The 25829-nt window shown below is 45.3% G+C and overlaps 1 protein-coding gene across 1 annotated transcript; it reads left to right on the forward strand.

The window, feature by feature from the left end:
- The first annotated feature begins 2490 nt into the window (after positions 1-2490).
- Positions 2491-16380, forward strand: slc6a1b (solute carrier family 6 member 1b). Its single transcript, XM_053869286.1, has 15 exons — positions 2491-2823; positions 3497-3895; positions 4168-4299; positions 4357-4457; positions 4799-4908; positions 5006-5138; positions 6487-6621; positions 7524-7627; positions 7841-7965; positions 9318-9430; positions 9500-9631; positions 10652-10754; positions 12475-12575; positions 12700-12867; positions 14444-16380. Exons 2-15 carry the CDS (start codon positions 3649-3651, stop codon positions 14555-14557), a joined length of 1818 nt encoding a protein of 605 aa, XP_053725261.1. The 5' UTR covers positions 2491-2823; positions 3497-3648; the 3' UTR covers positions 14558-16380.
- Positions 16381-25829: the final 9449 nt, after the last annotated feature.

Below are 25829 nucleotides of genomic sequence, written 5' to 3' on the forward strand. Positions count from 1 at the left end.
TCCCAGAAAGGCTGCGCCGTGTCCGACCTGACTGACTTACCAATGAAGAAGTGGCATATTTAGGCTCATTCAGAGACTCTGGACAATGATCCATCCCTCAGGACTTCCCCAGAAGAGCATCCTCTCTTTTTAAGAATCAACAAACACGGTGCAGAAGCTGTCCTTTCAAAAGATACATTTTTCAAATTTAAAATGCCGATTCCCCAAGTACAAAAATCACGTTCAGCATTCACACTCAACATCCAATCCAAGGTTTGGTGACTTAAGAGATGAGTTCAGATTCTGGTTTAGCGCACTAAAGATAGGGTTTTCAGCCCAAGCAAATGGGCTTTTGTTGGTTTCAACATTGACCTTAGAGCCACTTGGGTTGCTTTCATCTGATCTCAGGTTTTCATCCCGGTTCCCTCATCATCAAAAACAAGGATGGAGTCAAGAGGGTCCATGTCAGCCAAGCCATTCCTCCACACCGAACTGGCTGATAATTCAACTGATGGAAACACCACACCACACCACAGTGGATAGATGAGACATTTCATCTTGGTCGGTAGGAACAAACTGCAACCTTTAGAAATATCTGTGCTCTGCTGAAACATTCACAGCAGATATGTTTGTGATTCTTGCCGGCACATCTGAACCTGACCTGTTTCTGAAGATATGTCCAACCAGGGCGGCTTTTAAAAGAGACCAAGCTCAACGTCAGCATGTCGGTGATGTCTAAATGCAGCTGTCATCATCATGATCCTGCTCATCACCATTGTCTTCCTCAGAAGAGCAATAATCTGTCACACCATCGTTTTCGTCCCTGCTCCAGCTGTCTGTCTGCACGCCGCTGCCTGTGACCACCTCCTCCTCCTGTCATTACAAGCTCCACTGAGCACATGTCAGGTGGGGGCGCCCGATCCTCTACCTCGAGTTGGTGTGGCAATTTTGAAAAGACAGGCAGGCTGTTTGATTCATTGTTTCACACATCCGACCAGACAAAGCCTGCGGACCAAGTTTCGCATGGAGTCATAATAATAATGATAATAATAATAATAAAGTGAGCTCAGCCTTCACGGGCTCGCCATCTTCGTGTTGTGTTGTTTTTCCCGCCTGGTGGTGAGGTGGATCAAAATCTGCCTACAGCAGAAACAGAGGAGAGTTGCTGCCATGTAGAATTCAGCAGTTGCTGTTGTAATTGTCTCGCTCGTAACCTATTTCAACATTTGTTTTGTTTCGTTTTTTCTTTTAGTAGCGGCTCCACAACAAATTCAATTGGCGCCAATGAGGGCAGCCTAGAACCCGGATTTTACAAACAACCAAAAGAAAAATAATAAAAGCATAAAACACAAATAAGATGGTTAAAACACAATGTGAGCAGCATTTAGCTGCTTGGCAGGTGTCTGCACTCTGTCTGTGCATTGGGACGTTTGTTTTTGTCTGTATGTTTTATTATTTGTGGTTAACACTTTCTGACAGTGAGCTGAACATGAGTTAAGTGACATTTAAAAATTTTGTTACGGTCTCATTTTTAATTGCTTAAATTGAAATCATTTAATATAAACAATATTATTAATATTAACTATTCTAATGCTTAAGTCAGTGGCCACCAGCTAAACTTTCAAGCCAGTGGGATTATCCTTGTGTGAGCGATGAGTTATCGCGTCTGAGTTGAAGTCAGCTTTGACACCACTCATTTTGGATGTTCCACAAGGGTATTTTGTGTTGGAAAGACAGCCGTCTAAGAAGATTATATAGCCCAGTTTTTTTTTTGTTTTTTTTTAATTATCTCCCTCACCCTGACTCCCTTATTGGCTGGGACCCTCTTATCATGTCCTGCCAGGAGCTGGTGCAGCCTCTGGGGTCTCCCTGTGGATCGCTCCCAGAGGTTCTTTTTGAAGACGGCCTCAAAGTTTGACTTGTTTGCTAGGAGGTTAAATGCAAAATGCTGATGCCCTTCAAACGTTTAACAAGACTCATCCTAAAAATAATGAAATGTGCATTACATCAGCAGATTAATGGCAAAGGGTGAATCGATCGGGGAGTCAATGGTGATGCTATATTTTCAGATTGATGGATAGGTGATGATAGATGGAAACACTAAGGTGAATTCATAATGACTATGCAAAACTCAGCGTCATTATTTCTGCTTAGAAATTTGGTGAAATATTTTGGGCCCAGATTTTCACATGTGAGCATTTAGGAGAAAATTAGCTACCCAAAATCCGGTGTTAAACCCCAACATCAAGCGTGACAAATAGTAGGATCTTTGATGTTAATGTTCTCAACACATGCCAAAGTGTTCACGGACCAGTCAGTCCTTGTTTTGGCCCTTTAATTAAGATTTTTTCCCTCAACTTAAATGAAATCCGCGTGTGTCAGACTGCTCTATGGAGTGAGATCAAAAGAGAGTTAGAGGGTGAAACTGAGAGAAACTTGCTGATGTTTAAAAAAATGGGGGTGGAGGGAGACGCAGGACTAAGGATATAAAACCTTGCGACAAGAGGATGCGCCTCTCTCAAACCCGCTGCCGTCTAAATGGTGGAAATGGTGACGTTGGGGAGGGTCGACTTTGTGGTGACATTGACGCTATGTAGATGAGAGTGTGGCTCCATGTTACGTCCCCGCTCGCGCCAACTCAGACGGTGTCTCTCGCCGTCTTCTCTGCCCTCCTCTCTTTCAGCACCACTTCTTTAAGGACAGCACCTCGCCCTCCAAGAGGCGTTTGTTCCCAGGAGCCGAGGTTCGCTGTCAAGCAAAGTTGATCGCTGAGATTCATTTTATTTCAACTGTGGATTTGGGGAGATTTCCACCCAGGTGTACCAGCAAGAAGAGCGAGTGCATGTAAGTCATTTTTATTTTCATCTGCCAGTGTTTTATCGGGGAACTTGATGGTTGTGTTTGACAGCGGTGGGCTGTCAAAGAATTGGCATGAATGCAGTTTTACATATTAAAAAAAAAAAAACATAAAAAAAACGTTTGAATTGTTTTCGCAATCACGTGTCAATTTCCATTTTTAAGATTTTTCAAAACGCCATCAGCTCATATTCCAGGGTGCGCGGACAAAAGAGCACTGGTCCCAAATGTTTCTCAGAATTGACACGGCTCTCCGGCGGCTGGTGCCCACAGCCGCTCAGGCTCAATCAGGTCTCCAGTCCACCGTTATGTGGCTCGGGGAGCCTCTCTCTTGTACCGGATCATGTGAGAAGTGGCCCGTCAGACGTCGAGCAAATGGACAAGCGTGGACTCGACATTTCGCCATTTGCCAGTGGAGCCACTGCGGACACTTATAAGTGATCGTCATTGCGGGATCCGATCGCTGTAGATGTCGTTCTTTCATTAATCAAGACATTTAAATAACATATAAAACATATTAAAAAAAAGTTCTCGCAACCGCATGTACTGTGTATAAAACTGTGTTTTCATAATAACGATGGCTGTTTGTACATTTTTTAATTGGATTAAAATATTTCCATAATTTCATGTATTGATATTTTATTTTATTTTTATTTTTCAGATTGGCTGTGCGCGCACCTGCTCCACATTTCCCCACATTATATCTCTTTGCTCGACTCCAATCGCGGAATTTTGCCGACTCACTTGACCCCGAGCTGTTTCCCGATCTGGTGATCAACCATTGGCCAGGACACTCCTAAACGCGCTGCGACCATGGCCACAAACGGGACCAAAGCCGCGGACGGACAAGTCTTAACGGAGACCGTGAACGACGGGCCGAGCGCCACACCTAACGACAAACCCAAAACCCTGGTGGTGAAAGTGCAGAAGGCGAAAAAGGAAGCACCAGAGAGAGAAACGTGGGCTGGAAAATTTGACTTTCTGCTGTCTTGTGTAGGATATGCAATCGGACTCGGGAATGTCTGGAGATTTCCTTATTTATGTGGCAAGAACGGAGGAGGTAATTGGGATTATTACGGATGCATTCAACACTACACCGAACACGAACGTGACACGGCTGTCATACATTTTTCAAGATTCATCCGTCGTTAATTTATCTATTGCAAAGCCATGCGTAAATGCGCACCGAGCGGGTCGCCGACCGACGGTCGGATCCGCGTGACGCCATCAAAATATTCTTTTGACAAACATGTAAAATCCGGAATGAAACGCTTTCACATATCTCATGGTGTATTGTAACTGACCCACCTTCGCCTCTTCAATCTCATCCAGGGGCCTTCTTGATTCCCTACTTTTTGACCCTGATATTCGCTGGCATGCCGCTGTTCTTTCTTGAGACGGCGCTGGGTCAGTACACTTCTATTGGTGGGCTTGGAGTCTGGAAACTGGCGCCCATGTTCAAAGGTAGATGTTGGCGTTATTTGGGGGAAAACAACAATTTACAAATCCTTGTTATTTCAGGTGTCGGCTTGGCTGCTGCTGTTCTCTCGTTTTGGCTCAATATCTATTATATCGTCATCATCTCCTGGGCTCTTTACTACTTGTACAATTCCTTCACGGCTGTGAGTATCCCATCCAAAGAAAGGGTCGACACCGCGCGCATGGTTGCAGGGTGCCAACTTCAATCACACAAGACTGGACACTTCTCAATGGACTGTTACATTTATTGCTTCCTTTCCCACATCATTAGCACTTTACACAAGGTATTGATAAATGGTGATGAGTCATTGAGTCCTTTCAGGGAAGCATGAAATCTCAATGTCCCCAACGAGCATCATGGGCTTGGCTGCCTGACAGTGAGGGAAAGAGAGCACAGCGGAGCGCGGGAGAGCAGTCCAAGCAAAAGCAAAACAAGAGCATTCTCTGTGGTTGATTTATTTCATTGTAACGCTTTGATTTTCAGGAACTGCCATGGCAAACGTGTGGCAATCCTTGGAATACTGAGCGCTGCTACACCAACTACAGCATCGCTGACACGTCCAATCTGACCAGTGCTGTGGTGGAGTTTTGGGAGTAAGCAACAACCACGCCATGCAGATCAGACCGTTTGTAATCGCCGCTCTATTTAGGGTGATCAACTGTGTCACTGTATCAAGCCCTCTCCCTTCAGACGCAACATGCACCAACTGACCGACGGTCTGGAGAAGCCGGGAGAGATCCGAGTTCCACTGGCTATCACACTTGCCATTGCTTGGGTCCTTGTCTACTTCTGCATCTGGAAGGGAGTCAGCTGGACTGGCAAAGTGAGTCAAAATGTCACAGTCGGAAAAGGATACCCATCCTCCCCCTTCCATTCTACAGAGACGTTGCTAAGCTGCAGTACGGTGTTCACGGTCATATTTCACTCTCACAACCTCGACAACAAGTGGTTTTGTGAGTGGGATAGCCCATTCAACCACATTCGACAAGCAACAATCTTCAAATACATGTTCTGTAGGTCCGGCTCTGTCTGTAAAGCACTTTGTGAACATCACTCAGAAAGGTGCTGCATATATGCGCCACATGGCAGTGAGTCAAAACCTGTCCTCTAAACACACTCACTAGGCGGCCACCTTCCAGTCACACGGAACATCAGCGCCACCGTGCTGCATGGTGCCGTCCTAGTTTCAGTGGAAGTCATTTGAGATGAGCCTGAATTGTGCAATAACCATGTGCGACCCTCATGTGTTTTACATCATCATCCACTGAATAATCTAAACGGACCAGTTTTTGCAGGTACTCACCATTAAAAACAAAAGTCATTTTGACTATTCCGGCCCGTGTATGTCTGGCTATGTTTAGGAAGTTAGGTGAAGTGTCATCATTCTGTTGGTCGATACCTGCCTCCTCTCACCTGTGGCCATATTTACTTATGCTTAAAAGTCTTAAAAGTCTAATTTCTTGGAAACCGTCAGTGGTTGCCATTCAAGCTGGGATTTGCACGAGAATGTGGGGTTTCAGTTGCCAACAACTCCTCTCCCCTCCTCAGTGGTGCAGCCGCGACAGGGCCTCCTGCCCCGTCTCCTATCTAGCATATCTACGTAGCACACAAACCACTTCTTATTGTTCATTTCAGAGAGTCTGAATTCACATCTGTAAAAAGAGTGCAATGATAAAGTTGGTCGTAAAGAAAATAGGTTAAGGAGCCTGTAAACATTAATGACATTCACACCTTAAAGTTTATGAAACAAGTTCACAAAAATACACCTTCACAGTTCAAGGTGAAGCACCGCCCACTCCCTCTTCACTGCTCTACATTGCATCAAGCACTTAAGTTGCCCAGAACGGAGGTGCCAAAGTTACCGGTCTGAAATCCGTGTTCCTCCTCGTAGCTGTGAAACAAGCAAATGTTCTCTATCCAATAGCAATGAGTTGGTCTACGGACTCAAGCCAATGTGTTGACTTATATAGCCTGGTGCGATGTGTGTCCAGATGAGAAGGGAAATTGATCTGGCCATGTCCAGTGAACCGTGTCACTCTGGGGGCGTCATTCAGAGCTCTGAGGACAGTGTCCTCGTAACACTTTTGAGGTTGACAGACGACACTTGTGTTAGCAGCCATGGTGAAGGGTGATTTCACAGCTGAGCTTCACATTGTTTTCCTGGCTTACAGGTGGTGTACTTCTCAGCCACATATCCATACTTCATGCTGTTCATCCTCTTTTGCCGTGGCATCTCTTTACCTGGAGCCATGGATGGAGTCCTCTTCTACATCACACCCAACTTTGAAAAACTGAAGGAGTCCGAGGTACACCACTGACTTCTCAGAAACTTTTCATTTTCCCCTCGGAATGTTGATCTTCATTTTAGTTTATTTGTTTTTCTTCTTGGTAATACCTTAGGAGAAAAGTAGTACTCAAAGTAGTACTTAATTGTTTTGTACAACGTAGTCCTTTTATCCTTTTGGTTTGTGTGACATACGTACGGCTAGTACCACAACTACTCATAACAGATCATTGGAATAACTACCTGGGCGTGTTTGGTGATGGTTAACCTGCATCCTGGCAATGAGTGGGTCTCAGGTCCAAGTCCAGCCTAAGGGCGGGCTGAAGTGAGCGCAGCTTAAACACTGGTACCTCCAACTACAGAATGAGGATGAGCGCTGACTGTGCAAGAGCTTTACTCTCATTGCACCAGGCAGCATGAGCAGATGTTTGAACAGGTCCGACACATGCCAGTGCAAATTAGGTTAACGTACACGACAAGTAAACAATTGAGTCAAGTGGGGTGGGTGGGCACAAGTGAGACGTGACGAACCAAGAAGCCCTGTTGAGATGCCAGGGCCGCTGGAGCAGTTTCTGCAAACTTGTACAGCTGCATTTCACATGTCACGCTGCTATTCAGTAGATGAGATATGAAAACAGTGCTACATATCACATTACAGCCCAGAAACAGAGAGCTGCAACTCGTTCTTCAGACAGGATCAAGTGTCAATCACTTTTGTATTTTGGAGGTTTTCTCTATCAGCAGGAGACTTGGGACGTGAGTGTGTACTATGAACACAGTCTTCTTTGTATCTTGAGCATACAATGATGTTAACAGAAGGGAGCTGCCGGCAGGGTTCTACATCGAGCCTTGTATTGATGTGACGCGTTAGGATGAGGGTTCTTCATGCTGTGCTGAGTCACCTGTCTCTTTTTTGGATCTCAGGTTTGGCTGGATGCTGCCACTCAGATCTTTTTCTCCTATGGCCTGGGATTAGGCTCGCTGATTGCCCTTGGCAGCTACAATCCCTTCAACAACAATGTTTACAGGTAACTCATTCCACTCCTGCACCACCCCCACACTCTTCTCCCGCCCATGTCTCCCACATTGTCTGAGAACAACCACCGTCAGCATGAGATAGGCGTTCAGCTGTTTGGGATAGCTGCAGCTCCGCCCCTCCCTCCGGACAATGTGTGTCAGGTTGATAAGGAATCGATATGAGCGTGACAATGGCTGGCTTCCGCTCTGTTTTCCTCCAACAGAGATTCTGTCATTGTCTGCTGCATCAACTCCTTCACCAGCATGTTCGCCGGCTTTGTCATCTTCTCCATCGTGGGATTCATGGCAAATGTAACAAAGAGGCCAATCGAAGACGTGGCAGCTTCAGGTAATTGTTGAAACTCGATAGTGATAACGGGCACAAGGAGGAGCTTCTTACTGTGCTATTCTTTTACTGAAACATCAAGACACAAGAGAGGACTTTTCTGAAACATGTTTTCTGGACTCCGTGAAAAAAGAGAACAATAGTAGAGCTTTCTTTGACAATACTTGTGTTAGTAAACAAGTGTGACAGTATCCAACGACAACCGACAACAACCTGCGTGCACTCCACAACAGAGGACGTCTTCTAGGGTGTAAGGCCTGTAACAACCATTCAGAGATAACGTCTTCAAAAACCACAGAAGTGGACTGCTATGCATGGACATGAGTGACCAGCTGAGGGTATTCATGAGTGATACCAACCACATGACCCGAGAGAGAGCACAGAAGACAGAGGACAGAAGAAGGAAATGTCAACTTTTGAAAATCAACAGCAGGAAGAGGAAGTGTTGTAGATGCCCAGAAAAAGGCCCGATGGAAAAGCTACCTGAGGCAGGAGGAAACTGTATGTGGCGGTAGATAACCAGAAAGATAGAGACAGAATGTTGAATGCCTCAAGGCTCAGTTCTGGGACCCAAGTTCTTCATACACTATATTCCGGATATCTGCACTGTGTGGAGCACATGAATCACGTATAAACAACAGTGAATGTCCTTAAGTGTCGAAATGGCTCAATTCTGAACTCTTCAATACGAAATGTAGGTGGCAACTTCATGGAAAGAGTATTAGTGGTGAAATTTCTGGGTTTCAGTGCGGACGAGCAGCTCCCACTGAAACAGCACATGACGACAGAATGACAGAATGAAAATACCCACACAGCGGTGTATAATGGACAAATAAATGCTACTTGAATGAAAGAGTGATGAGGACACTCTGGTGGAGGTGCGGGGGAACACTTGCCAAAGTAATACAAACCACTGAATATGCTTCTGCGGTTATAATAGTGATCGAGCGTTTATCACAGAAGTATTAGCTAATACAGGAGCAGCACCCAAGTGACCTGAGCTAGTAAAGACACGAGCACTGTGCGTCATGTTTAGAGCCAGAAATGGACTGCCTCCGGATCATCTACCCAGACTGTAGAAACTAACTAAAGCGATGAGGAGGAGCAGAGAAGAAGAGGGAACTTCTACCACCCCCGTGCTAGACCCTCACTGAGACAAATGTACACTGCCATAGTGGAAGTGGAAGAGTGGAACTCACTGGCAAAGGAAATGAACTTAAACAACGCTGAGACGACGTCAAACATCAAAAGTAACGACATGCTAGCAACACACTGATGACAAAAAAAACGAATATACAATACTCCCATCGGACATTTGTGCCTGTGTATAGCTTCAATGCTTTTGTATTTCCCAGGACCTGGACTTGCATTTCTGGCTTATCCGGAGGCCGTCACCCAACTCCCAATTTCTCCTCTCTGGGCAATCCTCTTTTTCTCTATGCTGCTGATGTTGGGGATTGACAGCCAGGTGAAGACAAAACACTTTCTATTGGGATTGTATTGTGCCTCATGTGTCACACCATTACACTCTTCCCAGTTCTGCACTGTTGAGGGCTTCATCACTGCATTGGTGGATGAGTTCCCTCACGTTCTCCGAAAACGCCGGGAAATCTTTATCGCCATCGTCTGTGTCATCTCCTATGCCATTGGACTGTCCAACATCACACAGGTAAACAAGAACTTCTGCAACAGCTCTCTCCCACAGTCCACATTTTTGGATGGGTTAGTATCCTCCTAAGAACTCACAGTGACTGCTGTCCCTTCTTCAGTCCATAGTTGTGGTGCCTAAACTGATGGAAAAAAACATTTGTAGAAACATGGCAAAGCAAAATGATTGACAAAGTGGCCCAAGGGGGCGGGGGGGTAATATAAGCACAACAATAATGCAGCTAAAGCTATTGCATGCAATGTATCAATGTCCCACTTGTGTGATTGTAAACCACGGATGACATGAGATTGTAACTCGCTGGTGGCACATATCACCTTTAACAAGTTGATAATCTGGATGATTTTCAAAAGTGACTTGTGTGATTTGGTTGCAAGTTTTCAAGATTTCTTCGACTGTGACTGACTGTGAACAAATTAACAGGGCGGCAGGGTTCAGTCTTTGCTTCATGGAAATTACGATAACCATCATATTATGACTGACGTCAGCAGCGCTAAAAGAATGAAGCACTTCGTGGTCTTACACTCATTCACCACACACACACACACACACGTGTGTTTTCTCAGGTACCTAGATTCCAAAATTCACACAATGATGTGAATATATAATGTATCCAAAACTAATATGTAACAAATCATATGTTTCTTCTACAAACACTAAACTGTATACATTGACATAATGGCCAGTTAATGGCATGTGAGTGTCAAAATTCAAGACCCTACTGGGATCAAAGCCAGCTCTCTGTGTTCCCGGTGTCAGTCAATAATACAAACCCCTGCGGGCCAAGGTCAAGTCCGCCACTGACACTTCTTTTCTGCCACACCAGATTCCCGTCATAGAACTGGCCGTTTGAGCTGCTCCCTCAGCTGGAGGATTGTATTCATGACAGCAGTCGATGTCCAGGGATATTGGTCATGTTCAGTTACAGACAGTCTGGCGAATGAGATGGCGCTCTTGCCCTGACATGATTCCACAAGTGCTGTACTGTAACTGCACCATCTAATGGTTTCTGTCCTTTCACAGGGAGGGTTGTATGTCTTCAAGCTCTTTGACTACTACTCCGCAAGTGGAATGTCTCTGCTCTTCTTGGTCTTCTTTGAGTGCATTTCCATTTCATGGTTTTATGGTGGGTTGCCCCGAGAATCTACTGTTGCTTTTGAAATGTGCATTTTAATGTAAGAAACAATTAAGATGATGTGTGTACAATTTTGGGTCACTCTTCAACATCAAGAATCCACATTCAAAAAAGGAATCAAGCCTGACCAGGTGTGCTTTTAGAAAAATCATTTCAAACTCTATTTAAGAATATTTACTTGCTGAAAAACCAAATAATGAGGAGGAGTAGTGGAGACAGCACATTAGAGCACTTTAATGTGTAAAAACCACAATGTATTTGCATCAGAGCATTGCAGAGCATCATGGGGAGTCACAATAGCTTTGGAGTTGGTTGTTGCCAGTGATGGCACCACACATGCTGTTGCACAGATCACCTGATGACATTATGGTGATTCAACAGAAATAATGATAATAATGGAGGAAAGCGTCAATAATACATTAGATTTAGATTAACAGAAACATATTACTGAAGGCAAATTTGATTTGATTTAACCTATGGAGAAGCTTGTTTACTTGCACCCACTCATTACAATGCATTCATAAGGTGTGATGACGCCCGGAATATTTGCAGTCATGAACAGTAACTGAAACAAGGTCGATGAAGTACAGAAGGTCGTGAATGTAATGCAGCCAGTGTTGTGTGTAATAACACTATACAGTGTGCTTGTTATGTTAGAGTCAGCTGTAGTCTTAATACTGAGCTGTGTGATGTGTCATTGTCACGACCCACACTATTGCTATGGCCTTTAGGTTACATTACATTACCAAGACATTAAGTCCGTCATGAATGATGTCACCCTTGTGATCGTGACCACACATGATGACAAACCTCCACAGTGTCTTTTGAATGCATTAGATTGTCTCATGAATGTCTAATATGTGATGCGTTGAAATGGTGAGAGCTAGCTGACTGTACTGCAAAGCAAAAAAAAACACTCCAGTTCTGTTGCCTTCACTGAGCAATAGTATGTCAAATCGAACCCATGCTGCCACATGCCAACCTAGAAGAAGACAGTCATGTCTTCATGCCCCACCTGGACTGCTGTGACTCAGCGAGAAATCTCCCTCATGCCTCTAACTGGCTGGAAAATTCATGACTTCCATTTTGCCGAGAGATTTTGGTTTGAAAACCTAGTTTAACCGCGCTTGTTTGAAAGTTCTTTGTAGGTTCATGATGAAGTTCTGCTTTGTCTGTTAATGCTCAGAAAAGATGCTGTGTAATTGGGGCATTATGATTGTTATTATTGCTGTATGTGTCACAAATGGCACCCTCTCTGCTAATTCTGCAGATTAGTCAAAACAGCAGAACAACGTATGAAGCCATTAGGGATGCACCGAATATTCAGTCACCAAAACTCCGCTAAAGGAGGAGCAGAGTGCAGAAGGACCCACGAAGAGCAGCACGTGAGGCTGCTTTGGTCAGGCGCTTCTCTAAGTTGCTTTGACACAAATCCATTTGTAGGGCAATAAAGCACAGCATACGGCAACTCAATGAAGATAAAACTTCTCGCTTCTTGATGGAAATCCACAACACCAGCAACATTGAATGAACTTTTCCTTATTTCCCCAAAATGTGATGGTGATGATTTTGCTGAGAGACAGACACACGGATACATGCGGGCGTTTACATCAGCTCTTTTGCAACTGCAGTCACGGCCCCATGACTTTTGTTGAATATTAATATTGTAGTGATAACACCTTTACATTCTGATGTTGGTGTGTACCCCAAGGTGTGAACAAGTTCTATGAGAACATTGAAGAAATGATCGGGTACAAGCCGTGTCTGTGGTGGAAGGCCTGCTGGTGTGTTTTCACTCCACTCATTGTTGCTGTAAGTATGGACCTTGGTCTTTAGCTGAGCACGTCTTGGCGTCCGCATGATCCATGCTCTTTCATTGTGACACTGAAATTCAATGTGAAATGAGCCTAAGGCAACCTTTTTTTTTCGTTGCCAGGGAGTGTTCTTGTTCAGTGCAGTGCAGATGGTTCCGCTCACCATGGGCGACTATGTCTTCCCGGCCTGGGGTCAGGGAGTGGGATGGCTGATGGCCCTCTCTTCCATGATCCTCATCCCCGGCTACATGGGCTACATGTTCCTTAACCTGAAGGGCACGTACAAAGAGGTGAGGTGAAAAAAGCAACAAGCTTCTTCAAGTGCTCTCCTGTGATAACATATCTCATCAGTACCGATATCATGGAGTATTTCTCATCGTACTTGACATTAATGGCTGGCATTGTTGCCTGCTGATGTCCAGTGGAGCAACCGAGGAAACACCTGAGTGATTAACATTGCATGAAAATTCCCTGACTGGAAGACAATATGTGGAGAACATGTATAGTGAAGACATATACTCACATTGAGCATTGAGAACAGAAGATGCAGGTTTCCCTCACTGCTCTCCTGAGTCCTCCACAACAGAGGAAGCTGCAGGTGTCAGATGGTATTGTAGCAATCAGTGGGCTGATGGAGGCTGCGAGCTCATTTTGGGCGCTGCTTTCAGAGGCACTTGAAGCGCATGCAGCATGGCTTCAGATCTTCCATCTCCAGTGCAAGAATATTTTGGTCTTATGTGAAGTTGTGAGTCTGGTTTGTTCGATCTGGCAGACGAGGCAGATGTTTGTGTTGGAGATGATGTTGTCATCTACCAGTTTGTAGCAGAGGCTCAAGTCTAGCAAGAGGGATGGAAGGTTCTCAGTGTCATGGCTGACTTTGACTCTCATTGATGCCACAGGACATTGCGTCATCAGCGTCAGCACATTGTCCTGACTGGATGGCATGGAGGTTGCTCTTCTTCTTCTCCTTTCTCTTTGGGCTTCTCCCTTCAGCGGATCCTCCTCCTCCATCTCCCCCTGTCCACTGCTTCCTCTTCTCTCAAACCTCATGTCCTCCTTCACCACCTCCATCATGTGGCCTTCCTCTCCACCTTCTGCCTGGCAGCTCCAACATCTCAACATCTTCATCTACCAATGTACTGGCTCTCTCTCTCTCTCTCTCTCTCCTCTGTCCATGTCCAAACCATCTCCATCCAGCCTCTCTGACTTGGTCTCCTAAACACCTGAGCACATGTGCCGTCCCTCTGATCCTATCCTATCATCATCCTGCACTCACTCCCAGAGAGAAGCTCAGCATCTTCATCTCTGCTACCTCCAGCTCTGCCTCCTGTCTTCTCCTCAGTGACACTGTTTCCAAACCATACAATGTTGCTGGCCTCACCACCCTTCAGGACACTTTCCCTTTCATCCTTTTGTCACACATCACACCTGAGACTTTTCTCCAGTGATTCCATCCTGCCTGCACCCGCTTCTTCACCTCTTCCTCACGCTCTCCATGGCCCTGGACAGTTGAGCCTACGACATGAGACTTGAGTTGATCTTACTTTGCATTGACAAAAGCATTAGCAGTTGAAATCAGATGGTAGAAGGTCACAAGATTACAAGACATCTGTAGATTGATGTGCTAGTGTACTGTGTATGTGACAGATTGGACCACTGCGGTTTCCAAGACATCTGCATGCTTGTTGATACCAAGTTGGGAATAAAATAACACACTTTTCTTTTGTATTTATCATTGGACTGTTGGACAAATTGTTTTTAAAGTTGTTGTTTTTTTCTTCAAATGAACATAGACATTGAAGTGTGATTTCTTCATTCCAATAGACGATGTCAGCACTGAGCATGTTCTCTGTCTCGCCCATGCAGCGTCTGCGGATGATGATCAAGCCTGTGGTTCTGGTCAAGGCTCAAGAAAATGGCCCAGAACAGCAAACTGAAAGCCAGAGCCAGAATCCTGCCAACGAGGAAGCGTACATCTAGAAATCCATGTCCTTTCTTTGTCTTTATGGTCCACTCTAGCAGCAGAATAGGGATTAAGGTTGGCAACGTCCATGTCCGCTTTTATTCACCTACCTCCAGGAGCCACGTGAGACCGACCTGATCACACTTCATATTTCTTCTTTTGTTTATTTTGGTTTGCACAATTCAGAGATCTAAAGAAAAAAAAGAAAACTATAGTTGAGTAAGTATGAATTTTAATTTTGCAAAAAACAAGAAACAAACAAAAAAAAGTCTTTCTAGAAAATCAAATGTGACTAAGTAAATTCCTGTATATTACATGTATAATTTAAATATCAAAGGCCTACAATAGTCGTGTGCTACTTTGGAGATGTTAGGAAACTAAACTACTGTACAAATAAAAAAATGCTTGTTTGTGAAATAAATATGTCGTAGTGGAACAATTGAGTTCAATTTGAAGCAAAGTCGATATGGGAATGTGCGGCAGGTCAGGCCAAATCTGTTGTTTCACAGTAAACATTGCATCACATTTGCACATTTGCAGAGGCAAGTGTTAAACACCACATGTTGCAAAAAAGAAAAAAAAAGCACAAATGACCTCGAGTGCTAGCGGAACTGGCAAGCGTCAGCTGTATGATTCATATCACGTGACTGTCGTGTGGTTCCAATCGTCTTTTCTATTTTTGATCATGAGCGGGACCAAACACATTGAAGCACAGTTCGGAAGATTGGTTGGGACAAACGGGAATCACAGTCTTTCTTCCAGCACATCTCTGTTGAAGATACACTATATGTATTTGGAGGGCAAAAAGACTGCACCTGCTGTATTTCTGGAATAGCTGCAAACCTTCTGACTGTTAACTCGTATCTCCTTATATCGTCTATCTAGTCACCCACTCCTCAGGAAAAAAAAAAAAAAAAAAGGTAGATGGAACCAAACTCTCTGTGAACATGCTGAATTGCATGATACAAACTTGCTGTACTGAGCAGACACTAATCCTGACAGCAACCCAGTGTGAAGAGAAACGCACAGGCTTGGGAGGAGAGTCCATCCAAAGTGTTGCCTCCCTTTTTATTTGCCATTTTGCTCCTTTCCTTTCCAGTGTTTCGCTCCTTTCCTCTGGAGGATGACTTTAGCTGGCGAGGGAAGACACAAGCGGCGTCTGTACTGTTACAACATCAGGGTGAAGCCAGATGTAAGCCAACACCAGTGAAACTATTCCTTTTCACAGGGTCAACAGAAACCTGTTGTTACATATCATGTTTGTTGGGCAATACCAAACCATTAACAGCAGTCGTCATGAGAGACCAGACACCTGACTATCACACGGTGTATTTGCTTATGTGCCAGCTACGTGCGACAGAAATCAGGTTGTTTTACTCCAGTTTATTTATATTTTTATTAATGAAGATATGTGAATTCAAATGAAAAATGGGGTTGAGTCAATTTTGTATGAAGTTATCATTCCAATTTTTTGTTTTCTCTCTTCAATGATGAAAATTGTGTGCTCCATGTATCTGTGAATGTCTGTACAACCTCATCCCCCTTTCCTTTTGATTTTCTCTCAACACTGAAGGTGTATTTTTTCTGCAGTGATAAATCTCCGAACGTTAAGGACTCGTTTCACTCAACCGTAATAAAAAATAAGAACATGTACAATAACAGTATAGAGTAATAATGCAATGTTTAGTCAGAGAATATTCTTTTCTATAACTCTAGCTGCTGTACCTTGGGCCTCATGTACAATATCATATGTAAAAATATGTCATAAATGTCTTTAGATTGTGTTGATATGGAAAAGCATGATTGCAATATATGATATCTGCAAATTCAATAAAGACCTCTGGATTATATTCTCTGCTGTAATGTGGGGTTTGTTCATACGTGCATGAAAGACTCTCCAGTGGAAACTTAATGGTCACCATAACATCGACGCTGCCGTCACATAGGCACTGTGCATGCTGCATTTGTAAAACATGACCAAAACAGACTCTAAAGGGAAAAAATGCCACACAGCGTCTCATCATAAATATTGATGATAGTCCGGCTCAGTGAGGACATGTCCTCTGTTGTAACATAGCCGGCGTGGTTGAGGACAACAAATGCTTAATGAAGCGTTTTTGATGGAGTTCTGTGCAAAACTGCAGTGTTCCATCGCCGGGTGGTTTAGTCGAAACAGGAGAAAACTCAGTACTGCGGTTAAGAAAGCCGCCTTCCAACCTTCTTTGGTGACTTGAAAAGCCAACCTGCTGCCATGGCTGAAGAAACATCAGGTTGGATGACCAGTCCACCCACATTCCATCAAAAACACCCACAAAAAGTGTATTGGGAAAGAGGTTTCTGCAATGAGAGGCACAGACACGCATCCTCTTCCCACCGTGCTCAGAGTTGAGTTTCAAGATAGTGCAGTCTCCTGATGGCAGCATGACCAGTGCTATGCACACAGGAGGACTGACAGTGCCAGAGAGCAGAGAGGAAATATGGACCAACTGTAACAATGTCGCGATCACATACACCACAGATATACAGTCTCTTACTGAGCGCTCGTACTGTGCCACTTGCCTTTTCCAGCCACTGGATTATGTTGACCCACAGATTAGATGAGATGAGATGGTGGAAGACAGATGATGAGATGGGCAGTCAGTCTTGAGAGAAAAAGTGAAATCAAGAGAGAAACAGGGGAAGCTATAGAAGTCAGAACTGTTGCCCGTGTTGAAAATGCAAACCTATGCAGAAAGTCAGGAACTAAAATCATGTCCTCTTAACTTCTTTGATTTTTCCCAAATAAACCGTGATTTTAGGCTGCACAATGTCTGTCTATCTGATGTGGCTTCAGTTTGGTGCTAACTTGAGAAGAACATGAGTAGAGCAGCAAGGTCAGCTCCAGCCAATCAGAGTCGCAGCTCAGAACTCTGCTGGGGGGGACTCAAACAACTCATGCTCAGCCCAGCCAGGCCTCCAGTCACATGCATATCCTCCATTCACATCACAGTGTTCAGCACAGTTAGGCAGACGGAGGAGGAAAGAGGGACATTAGACTCACAGAACTCTGAGTCACACAGCTGCAAGGATGGATTTGTATTCAGCAGTGTTATGCAACTGGAGAGTAGAAAAGGCCTGGCAATGAAGTCCCATCCCAAATACGGAGCCGTGACAATTCATCATGTTTAAATCAGGGTCCAGCTGATATTTCTGAAAAGGCCTGGCAGGTCACCAGTCGCCCGAATCCGTGACACTCATGGAGACAGACAAAGTCAAAGTGAAAAGCCAGAGGAAGGTGAGCTGCCACATTTAGTTAAGAGGAACAGAGTGGTAGAATTAGAGGACTGGAAGACGATCAGGATGGTGACAGGAAGCAAAGCGGTTCAAAATTCAATGACAGTTCTGAGGTCAGTATTGTATTTATGTATCAGCCATCAACAAAATGAGAATCCGTGTGGAATAAGGGCAACGTTTACGCACACAGAACAGAGTGAGCTGACCTCAGCCTTGAAACACTTTGAACACAAAACCATTCTACTGTGACTGCAGACAGAACGTCCAAAGCCATGTATGTTCCGATATTGACAACCTGTGAATACTGCAATGTGAGGTGATATTTTCCCTGTCTGGCTGCCATAAAAGCATGGCGGATTGAGTGAGACCGGTGCGCATGACAGTCCTGCAGTTTTGTCAAGCCTCCACCGAGGCTCCTCAGCCTTCTCCTCATTCTCAGCATCCATGAACCACACTGGTTGTGTTGCTATCCTCCAGCTCCAACAACCTTGGTCCCGCACCGTCCGCCCCTTTCGCGTGTCCAAACCACCCGTCTCAACTGACTTATTCTGTTATGATCTCATCCTTTCTTGTCACTTGGACAACCTCAGAATATGAATCTCTGACTCTTCTCACTGTGACACCCGACTCTGTAACCCCTGACTCGAACAAATGCAATTTTCTGCACTTTGAATTACAACAAATGCAAATACACAGAGGACTCACTGTGAACTGCCCCTCGCTGCTTGACATGTATCTGGGTTCTATGTTTTTTGCGGTTGTTGCATGAGGACGTTTAAAGTTAGTTACAGCACTTGTTCATGATGTTATGACCGAAACTCAAGGTGTGTTGAGTATTTGTGTATTGGTCATCATTGGTCGCAGTAAAGTCATTTCAATACAGTGCAAGTGGGAGTCCATACACTCACATCCACGCAGCAGACACACGCTGAGACATTAGCGTGACCACAGTCTGTGGGTGGGTAGACCTTTGACTTTATTATGTGCTCTTCTTCTCCGCTTCTGACTCTGCCTGTCCATACTGCAACTAAGATGTATTCAAATTCATCAGAAATCAACTCCCATTTATCCGGACAACAACCACACAGTTTCCTCACGGCTGCATCGTACAGTTAATAGCCAAACATTTGCCCCTCCTTTCTCTTTCAACTGACGCCTATGATGTCGCCCCTTGACGATGTCAGCATGAGACAAAATTCTTGAAGAGCTGAGAATGAAAGACAAGGTTGACCGGGCTCGCTGGAAACACTGACTCTGACCACTTCCTGACTGACGTCCTGTGAACCAGCTTCCTTTGACCATAAGGTTCAGGCACAATGTTGGCGAAGTCAAGTGTTTACAGCAGAGGACCGATGGAATAGAAGCTTCCAGAAGAGAGACAGACATGGAGAGAGTGCGAGTGGAAGGGTGGGGGTGGAGGGCAGTAAAAGCCCTTATCTATGCCGACCATATTAAGGGATTAGTCGTGGACTTGTCTTACAAACCATTAATGAAGAGTTTTAATTGGCAACACTGCAGTCAGCCCAGCCAAAAGACACTCACAAACCCTTGGACCATGACGTCATCCTTGTGTCAAACCAAAGCCCCGGGACACTCTCTGTGACTTCAGTCGTATCTGACACTACGGCCCGAATAGCCACAACATATGCTTGTTATGTTTGAAAGTGTCGAGCGCTTGCTGACTTCAGTGTAATTGGCCAGTGTGCAGGATGAGCTCCAATATGACGGTGCGTACGGATCATTTCTCTGTAGCCTTCATGCTGACTCTCTCAATACAGCCTTTTGAGGACCTTTTTCATTTTCCTGTCATTGTGTGTCATGATGCGCTCTTATTTTGTCGCTTCATTTCCTGTGTTCTCCCCTCCATGTCCGCCTGAGCTTGACCTGCTAGTGGCCCACACCTGGGACCGGATGCTCTGCTGTCCCAGTGAGCCAGGTCCTCACTGCTCCCAGGCAGGTCCCTTGGCTCTCTCTGGGTTATTCCCGGTCCGTGTTCGCTTCCAGATCCTTCAGATTTTATCGTCAAATATATCTGTGAGCCGGTTCACTTCTGTTTTCGCAGCCATGCGTGTGTGCCGCCACCACCAGCATGTATTTCCTCCCTCTTTCCCGTGCGTGACTTTTGACCACCATGTCACATTCTGTTGGATTTTACTGGACTTTATTTCAGCTGAGAGTCTGACCGTCGTGTGTATTTTGTGTTCCTGGACTTTCTTGTACTCAGCGAGTGACTGACTGCCGTCAGATCCTGGCTTCTCTTGTGTGTTTGTTCTGCGTTCCCAGATTTATTCCTCGGTTCTGTTTCTGTCTGTTCCCACTCCCGTGCGATCAGCAGTGTCCGAGAGTGCATCACAGGAAGGGATCCCCTTTACGGTGCTCATGGTTGGGTTTATTTTGGTCCTCAGATGATGCAAAATATACTGGTTTGACATGCCTGTCAAAAGTTTGATTTCAGCGACCATGTATATCTCTCTAGTTCAGATTTTGTCCTGGAGAAGAGAGGTCTCAAAAGTCATTACATAACTATGTCTGCCATGCAGTGATTCACTGCTCTACAGAACCACAATAAACCCATGATGCATCATATGTCAAGAACCCTCAAACCCACCCGTCTCCACTGCCCTCTCCCTCCGCCCCCATACACACAGCACTAATGCTGCTTATGCAGCGAGGAAGACATCTGATGTCATGCCTGCCTGCCTGCGGCTGTCAAGTCTAATGACACACACACACACACACACACACACACGTTATTTACAGTACTGTATAATTACTCTCGTGACAGTTCGACTGCAAGCCCATCACTCCGCATTATCCAAGTATGACTTGTTCCTCTCTATTCACTGCAACGTTCCATGGTATTCCGAGATATATGCAGATAGGAAGGACAAAAACATTTGGACTCTTCCAAGGAGAGAACGGACACGTGTGCGGGTTTATGGAGCCAGCTATATGCAAGTAGACAAGATGACTGATTCCGCTTGTATCCTGCTGCTTCCTTTCCCCATAAGCGGAGCAACTGAAGCAGAACATCCACTTGTCTTTGCTTTGTGCTTCAAATTTAACATTGCTAAAGGGGATGCTGAGGGAAATGGGTGGTAATTAGGTCGCTGTTTTGAGCGGCAGTTGCACATTAGCATGGCTTTCACTGCTCGACATGATGTTGAGTGCCATCCAACCGTCTCCTGCCGCTCCTCCGTGTTGGCGGACAGATGTAGCTCCACTATCCCTCCCTCATAGAGCTGTGGGAGGTCAGTCGCACTCCAAACTGGCAAACGGGTTCAGCGCGCGTGAGGTATTGTTGTTCAGATCAGCATGAGAAAGCCATACATTTGTCATCCTACGGGAAATAAGTTAGACACCACAAATATTTCCTCACTCCAAAGTGAGGGTGACAGAAGGAGTGTCAAAACTTTCACGGGATGAACCCACCATCCCAAATTCACCTGAGACGAGACGGCTGACCCAGACGAGAGCAACTCTGTGGTCAGCCCCCTGCTGTCTGGTCACGTGCCCATCTGACCCAGAAAGTCACTAAACTACTGTACTGTTTAAGAAAAAAATCAATAAAGAAGGCACTTGAGGGTGTATGACATTTGGTTGGTCATGTTTCTTTGGGATTTTCTGGGCCTTCAAGGACAGAATTTCCAGCTGCAGCATTAACCGCTTCAGAAATTGCACACTTGTCCATCCTCGTACAAGTAACATCTTAAAATCTGAGCTGTGCCGACACAGAATGTGGGTGAAACGAAAAAGGAAAACCAACAAAAAGCACATGCTTGGAAGCAACGTGTCAGAGACGCATTATCGATTGCGCGTGTCACATGCAGCGCGCTAACTCCTTTCTAATGTTAAATACTGTCCTTTGCTAGTAGTGGGAAACGGTGAGTCAGGCTGGAGAGTTGGAAGCTGGACTTGACTGCTAATGTGCCTCATGAATTCAGAGTCGGTTCTGCCAGTTTACCATTTGAATGAGTTGGAAGCTTGGGAAGGTGGCGAGCTCAGGACACAAAGAGGCGCTTCAGAGTGTGAACCGTCTGCAGTGCACATCTACATGTCTAAATATTTACTTCCAGGCCAGCAGTCAGCACTGGCCATTACAGCCAATCTTTAAAACTTCTTTGTTGCCAAACTTGCAGAGTTGAAAATTGGAAAAACTGGAAAAAAGACAAATGGTTCAAAGTGATAATTGGATTTGGTAGCATTTCTCTTTTCTTTTAGCAGGATGAGTTTCGAGAGACACCGGTGGAAAACACGAGCAGTCACGGCTGTCATTGGAGCTGAAGGGAATCCAACTGTGTTTGAGTCATGAAACGATGAACGTGCCCCGTTATGCTTTTGGACGTCTTGTTCTGCAGTTTAATCAAGATAAAATGGGATAAAGGGATCAATGACTCGGACAGTGGTGAGTGAATCCGTACAAAACACTGCAAAAATGGCAGCCTGGTTAGGTAGATGGAGTTCACTGTCTTCACTGACCAAAGAAAGAAAAGATGATATCCCACCCTTCCCAGCCAGCCAGGTCCACCTCCACCTGCCACAAGAGCTTTTGGGGGAAAAAAAGTAATCATTTGCTTTAAAAGCTGAAGAAGTGTGCATTTGGCTGCGCTACGGACAATAACTAAAGCAGCGATGGCAACTGCAACAGAATACTGCACCATCCCATCCCGCTCGTGTCTGCTCAGCACTGGGAACTCAAAGCCTCTCTGCTCTCAAATCCATTGGGTCTACAGGATGTGACATCATCAGCAGACTCAATAGACACAACGGAGTGTTTCCATGCCATTTCACATGATATAACTTTGAATATACAAAGGGTTTTTTTGATGACTCTATTAGTATGTGAGAATTTATTCAGAGGGAAAAAAAGAAGCTGCTGAATAGGGCCACTTTTTTTCTTTCCCAAAATGCAAATGTCGTTTTCCTCTTTGAAAGACACAAACCTTGCTTGCTGACACAAATCGTGTTTAAACTTGTAATACCACTTTAAAAACCGTGGGGTCAATAGCTCACACATTACTGCCAACGTTCTTTAATCTGAATGTTGACAGCTGATATTTTGACTTACTTGTGTCTTAACCCATTCACAACATCTAAAGACCAGCGGTGTGTGTAGTAGAAGAGCTCCCAGTCCAGACCTGGACCAGCGGCCGCCTGGTTTCACTACTTTGCTGCACGTACTTTTGTAGTATTTTGTGACTGATTAAGAGACGCAGTGTCCAAAGGACAGCATGCGCAGGTTGTGAACCACAGATTCCTGAATGTCTCTTGTAGGCTTCAGATCTGGAAGTGTTCTCATTGACCAACCAAGGCCGGCAGGACTCCAACTCTTCCATTATATCTGATTCTCACGTACAACTATCTCAAAGAATACCTCAAAAACTAAGCCAACCGCTCCTGCCCAATGATTTTTAAGATGCTTGCAATTGCACACACAAACCACAAATACGTAATTACAAATAACAAAAAAGTTACGACTGAACAATGTTTTTCTCAAGGGTTCTCAAGATCAAGTCACAACTTTCACAACAAATGAGCGACAAGGCAATGGCAGTTTTCATTGTATTTATCAGTATTAAACAATGTATCTGAAGGGAAAACAAATGCTGATGTTCACTGCAAATATTGTGAAATCATCCATGTGAAAAGAGCAGTGCAAAAGAGAGGCATGTGGACCTGCAAACATATCTGAATCAAGTAGAAAGTAGAATTCAAACACACTGCTAATGGCCCAATTAATCATGTAGTCCACACTGCATGTGTCCCACAGGAGAACAACACATTCTTTTCGTTTATGTGGCACCAAATTCCCTTCTCCCACCAACCGTCCAGCAGGAATGTCTCCAGGCAGCCTTGCAAGACAATGCCGCACAATCAGCCAGAGCAAAAGGCGCTGTGGCACTGACAAATGTAGTTTTGACTCTGCACCATCTCAGTCCTCGCTAAATACGTATTCATCTCAGCCCAGGCAAGGGGGAGGTGGGGGGGAGAAAAGGAGGCGACAGAAAGGGTGAAAATGTCCGCGTGATCAAGGCAAACAGACGTCGCGAGTTTTGTCCCGAGTATATAAGTAAACAAGTAAAATGTCCTTCATATTTTGTCTCCAAACGTGGGTCTTGATTCAGACCAGTCTTTGTGGGGACGGCTCTTTGACTTTCATGCTTTGCCCAGCCTCTCATCCTCGCCCTGACCATCCAAAACACACGGCTCACCTTAGCCAGGGCCTAACACAAAGTTCAGTTATAATGGAACACTTCTTTCAAAGCCTTACTCCTCAAACCCTGTGGGGACTGGCCCCACAAATAGCCCCAAATCACAAAAGGTCCCCACAAGGAGGTGTGTTTCCATGAATGGGTCCCCACAAGTATAGCAACATTACACACACCGATTTCCTAATAACTGGCCACCCAGACTGGAGGATGGAGATGGCTTGTCCTGCAGGTCATGGAGGAGGGGCACACTGGTAATGGCCCAGCAGCCAGGTGTCAGGTGAGTCTCAGGTGAGCTGGCAGAGACATGAGGATCTGTCATACAATATCTGCTTCGTTCTGCTATGCTGAGGCTGCAGTGTGCTGGACAGTCAAGCAAATGAAAGGCCACGTCGTCTCCTGCCTTTGGTTGGATGACAGCTCAACAAGCCGTGGCGGGGCGCGGCAGTGAGCTGAGTTGGTCTGGGAATCAATAATTGCTGACTATAACAAATAGCTGTCATTCATTTCTCTGCCTCACCTGCAAGAGTAAAGGCACGAAGAAGCGTACAATGATAAGGGCCAGCAGACCATAAAGGCATCATGGATCAGCAGCTCCCGACGCAGCTGCGCCTTTCTCCCAGCTCCACTCAGGGCATAGAGGAACTTTCTGAAAGAGGCCGCGGATTCACTCTTCCAGCCCCCCGGTGCTCACTGCACTATGAAACGCTCTCAATACTGCAGACTGAGGAGTATCAGCGCTCTCCTTTCAAACATCTGTTGCCGCCAGCTCCTCGTGCGTTCTGCCTCAGCACACAGAGGCCGGGAGAGCCTTACAAACTCTGACACACATCATAAAAGACGGCTTCACGTTTGGACTGTGATCATTGTGTGAAAGACTTGACAAATGTCAGGGGGTTTTCACCCTCCTGGGAATATCAAGGCTGCGGGCTATTCTAGCCAAAGCACCAGGCCGTTTAAAGCACGACAGTCAGTGTGGGCCGACAAGAATAGAAGACGTTGCACTCTTCAATCGATGTTGCTGCCGTCCGTCCGCCTCTAAACTGGCTGGCTGAACCCACTTTGACCACTGCTGACTTACAGCAGACAGACTGACACAGATGTTTCTGACAACTCGAGAGTCCCAACACGCGCTGAATCTTGCGGTGCGTCCTCTTCCCCGAGAGATGATTCAATGCTTTTTCCTTTTTCTACACCCAGTTTCACCTGAACCAACACTGCAGTCGCATGGCTCAGACACATCAGCAAGTGGGTGATGGGGACCCACCTTCTACGGCCGCGTGTGTCACACTGGTGTCTGCTTTGAAGTCGCTCACGAGTCCCTTGACTAGGTCATGGCTGCAGCCTGGCATTAGGTCCAAGGTAAGGTGAGGCTGCGAAGCCCACACCACGCACGGAGCTTCGATGCTGTTCTTCAATAGCGTATCAGGAGGCCTTGTTTGAGGGTCTCAGCTGGTGACCTCACCACGCCCATCCCTTCATGTCTCTCCACTGAGTCACTGCACACCGCTAAGATCTGCCGACCAGAGTCCTCCACGAGTCATCCAACCTAACCTCTTCCTGGTCCACTGTCTCTCAGTGAGTCTGGCTTACATTCAAGGTTCGACTGGTGAATCAGATCAACAGAGGCTCATCCACGAAGAATCGACGACTGTAATCCCCTGAACAGATTAGAGTCCTTCATTTGAAGATCATTAAGCTTCAAGCCGCAAATAACATAACATTGCTGTTGCTCTGCTGCTGCTACTAACAACACCACTTGTATATTGTTATTATTATTGTTATTATAGTGTGCACAGGAGAGCGC

The sequence above is a fragment of the Synchiropus splendidus genome, chromosome 6 (assembly GCF_027744825.2).
Source record: "Synchiropus splendidus isolate RoL2022-P1 chromosome 6, RoL_Sspl_1.0, whole genome shotgun sequence".
NCBI classification, from domain to species: domain Eukaryota; kingdom Metazoa; phylum Chordata; class Actinopteri; order Syngnathiformes; family Callionymidae; genus Synchiropus; species Synchiropus splendidus.

Bases quoted from the DNA above. Each gene is read 5' to 3' on its own strand.
- slc6a1b (XM_053869286.1), top strand. From the start codon at position 3,649: ATGGCCACAAACGGGACCAAAGCCGCGGACGGACAAGTCTTAACGGAG. The intron at 6,622-7,523 runs GTACACCACTGA...TTTGGATCTCAG, and splicing joins AAAAACTGAAGGAGTCCGAG to GTTTGGCTGGATGCTGCCAC. The intron at 12,576-12,699 runs GTAAGTATGGAC...TTTCGTTGCCAG, and splicing joins TCACTCCACTCATTGTTGCT to GGAGTGTTCTTGTTCAGTGC.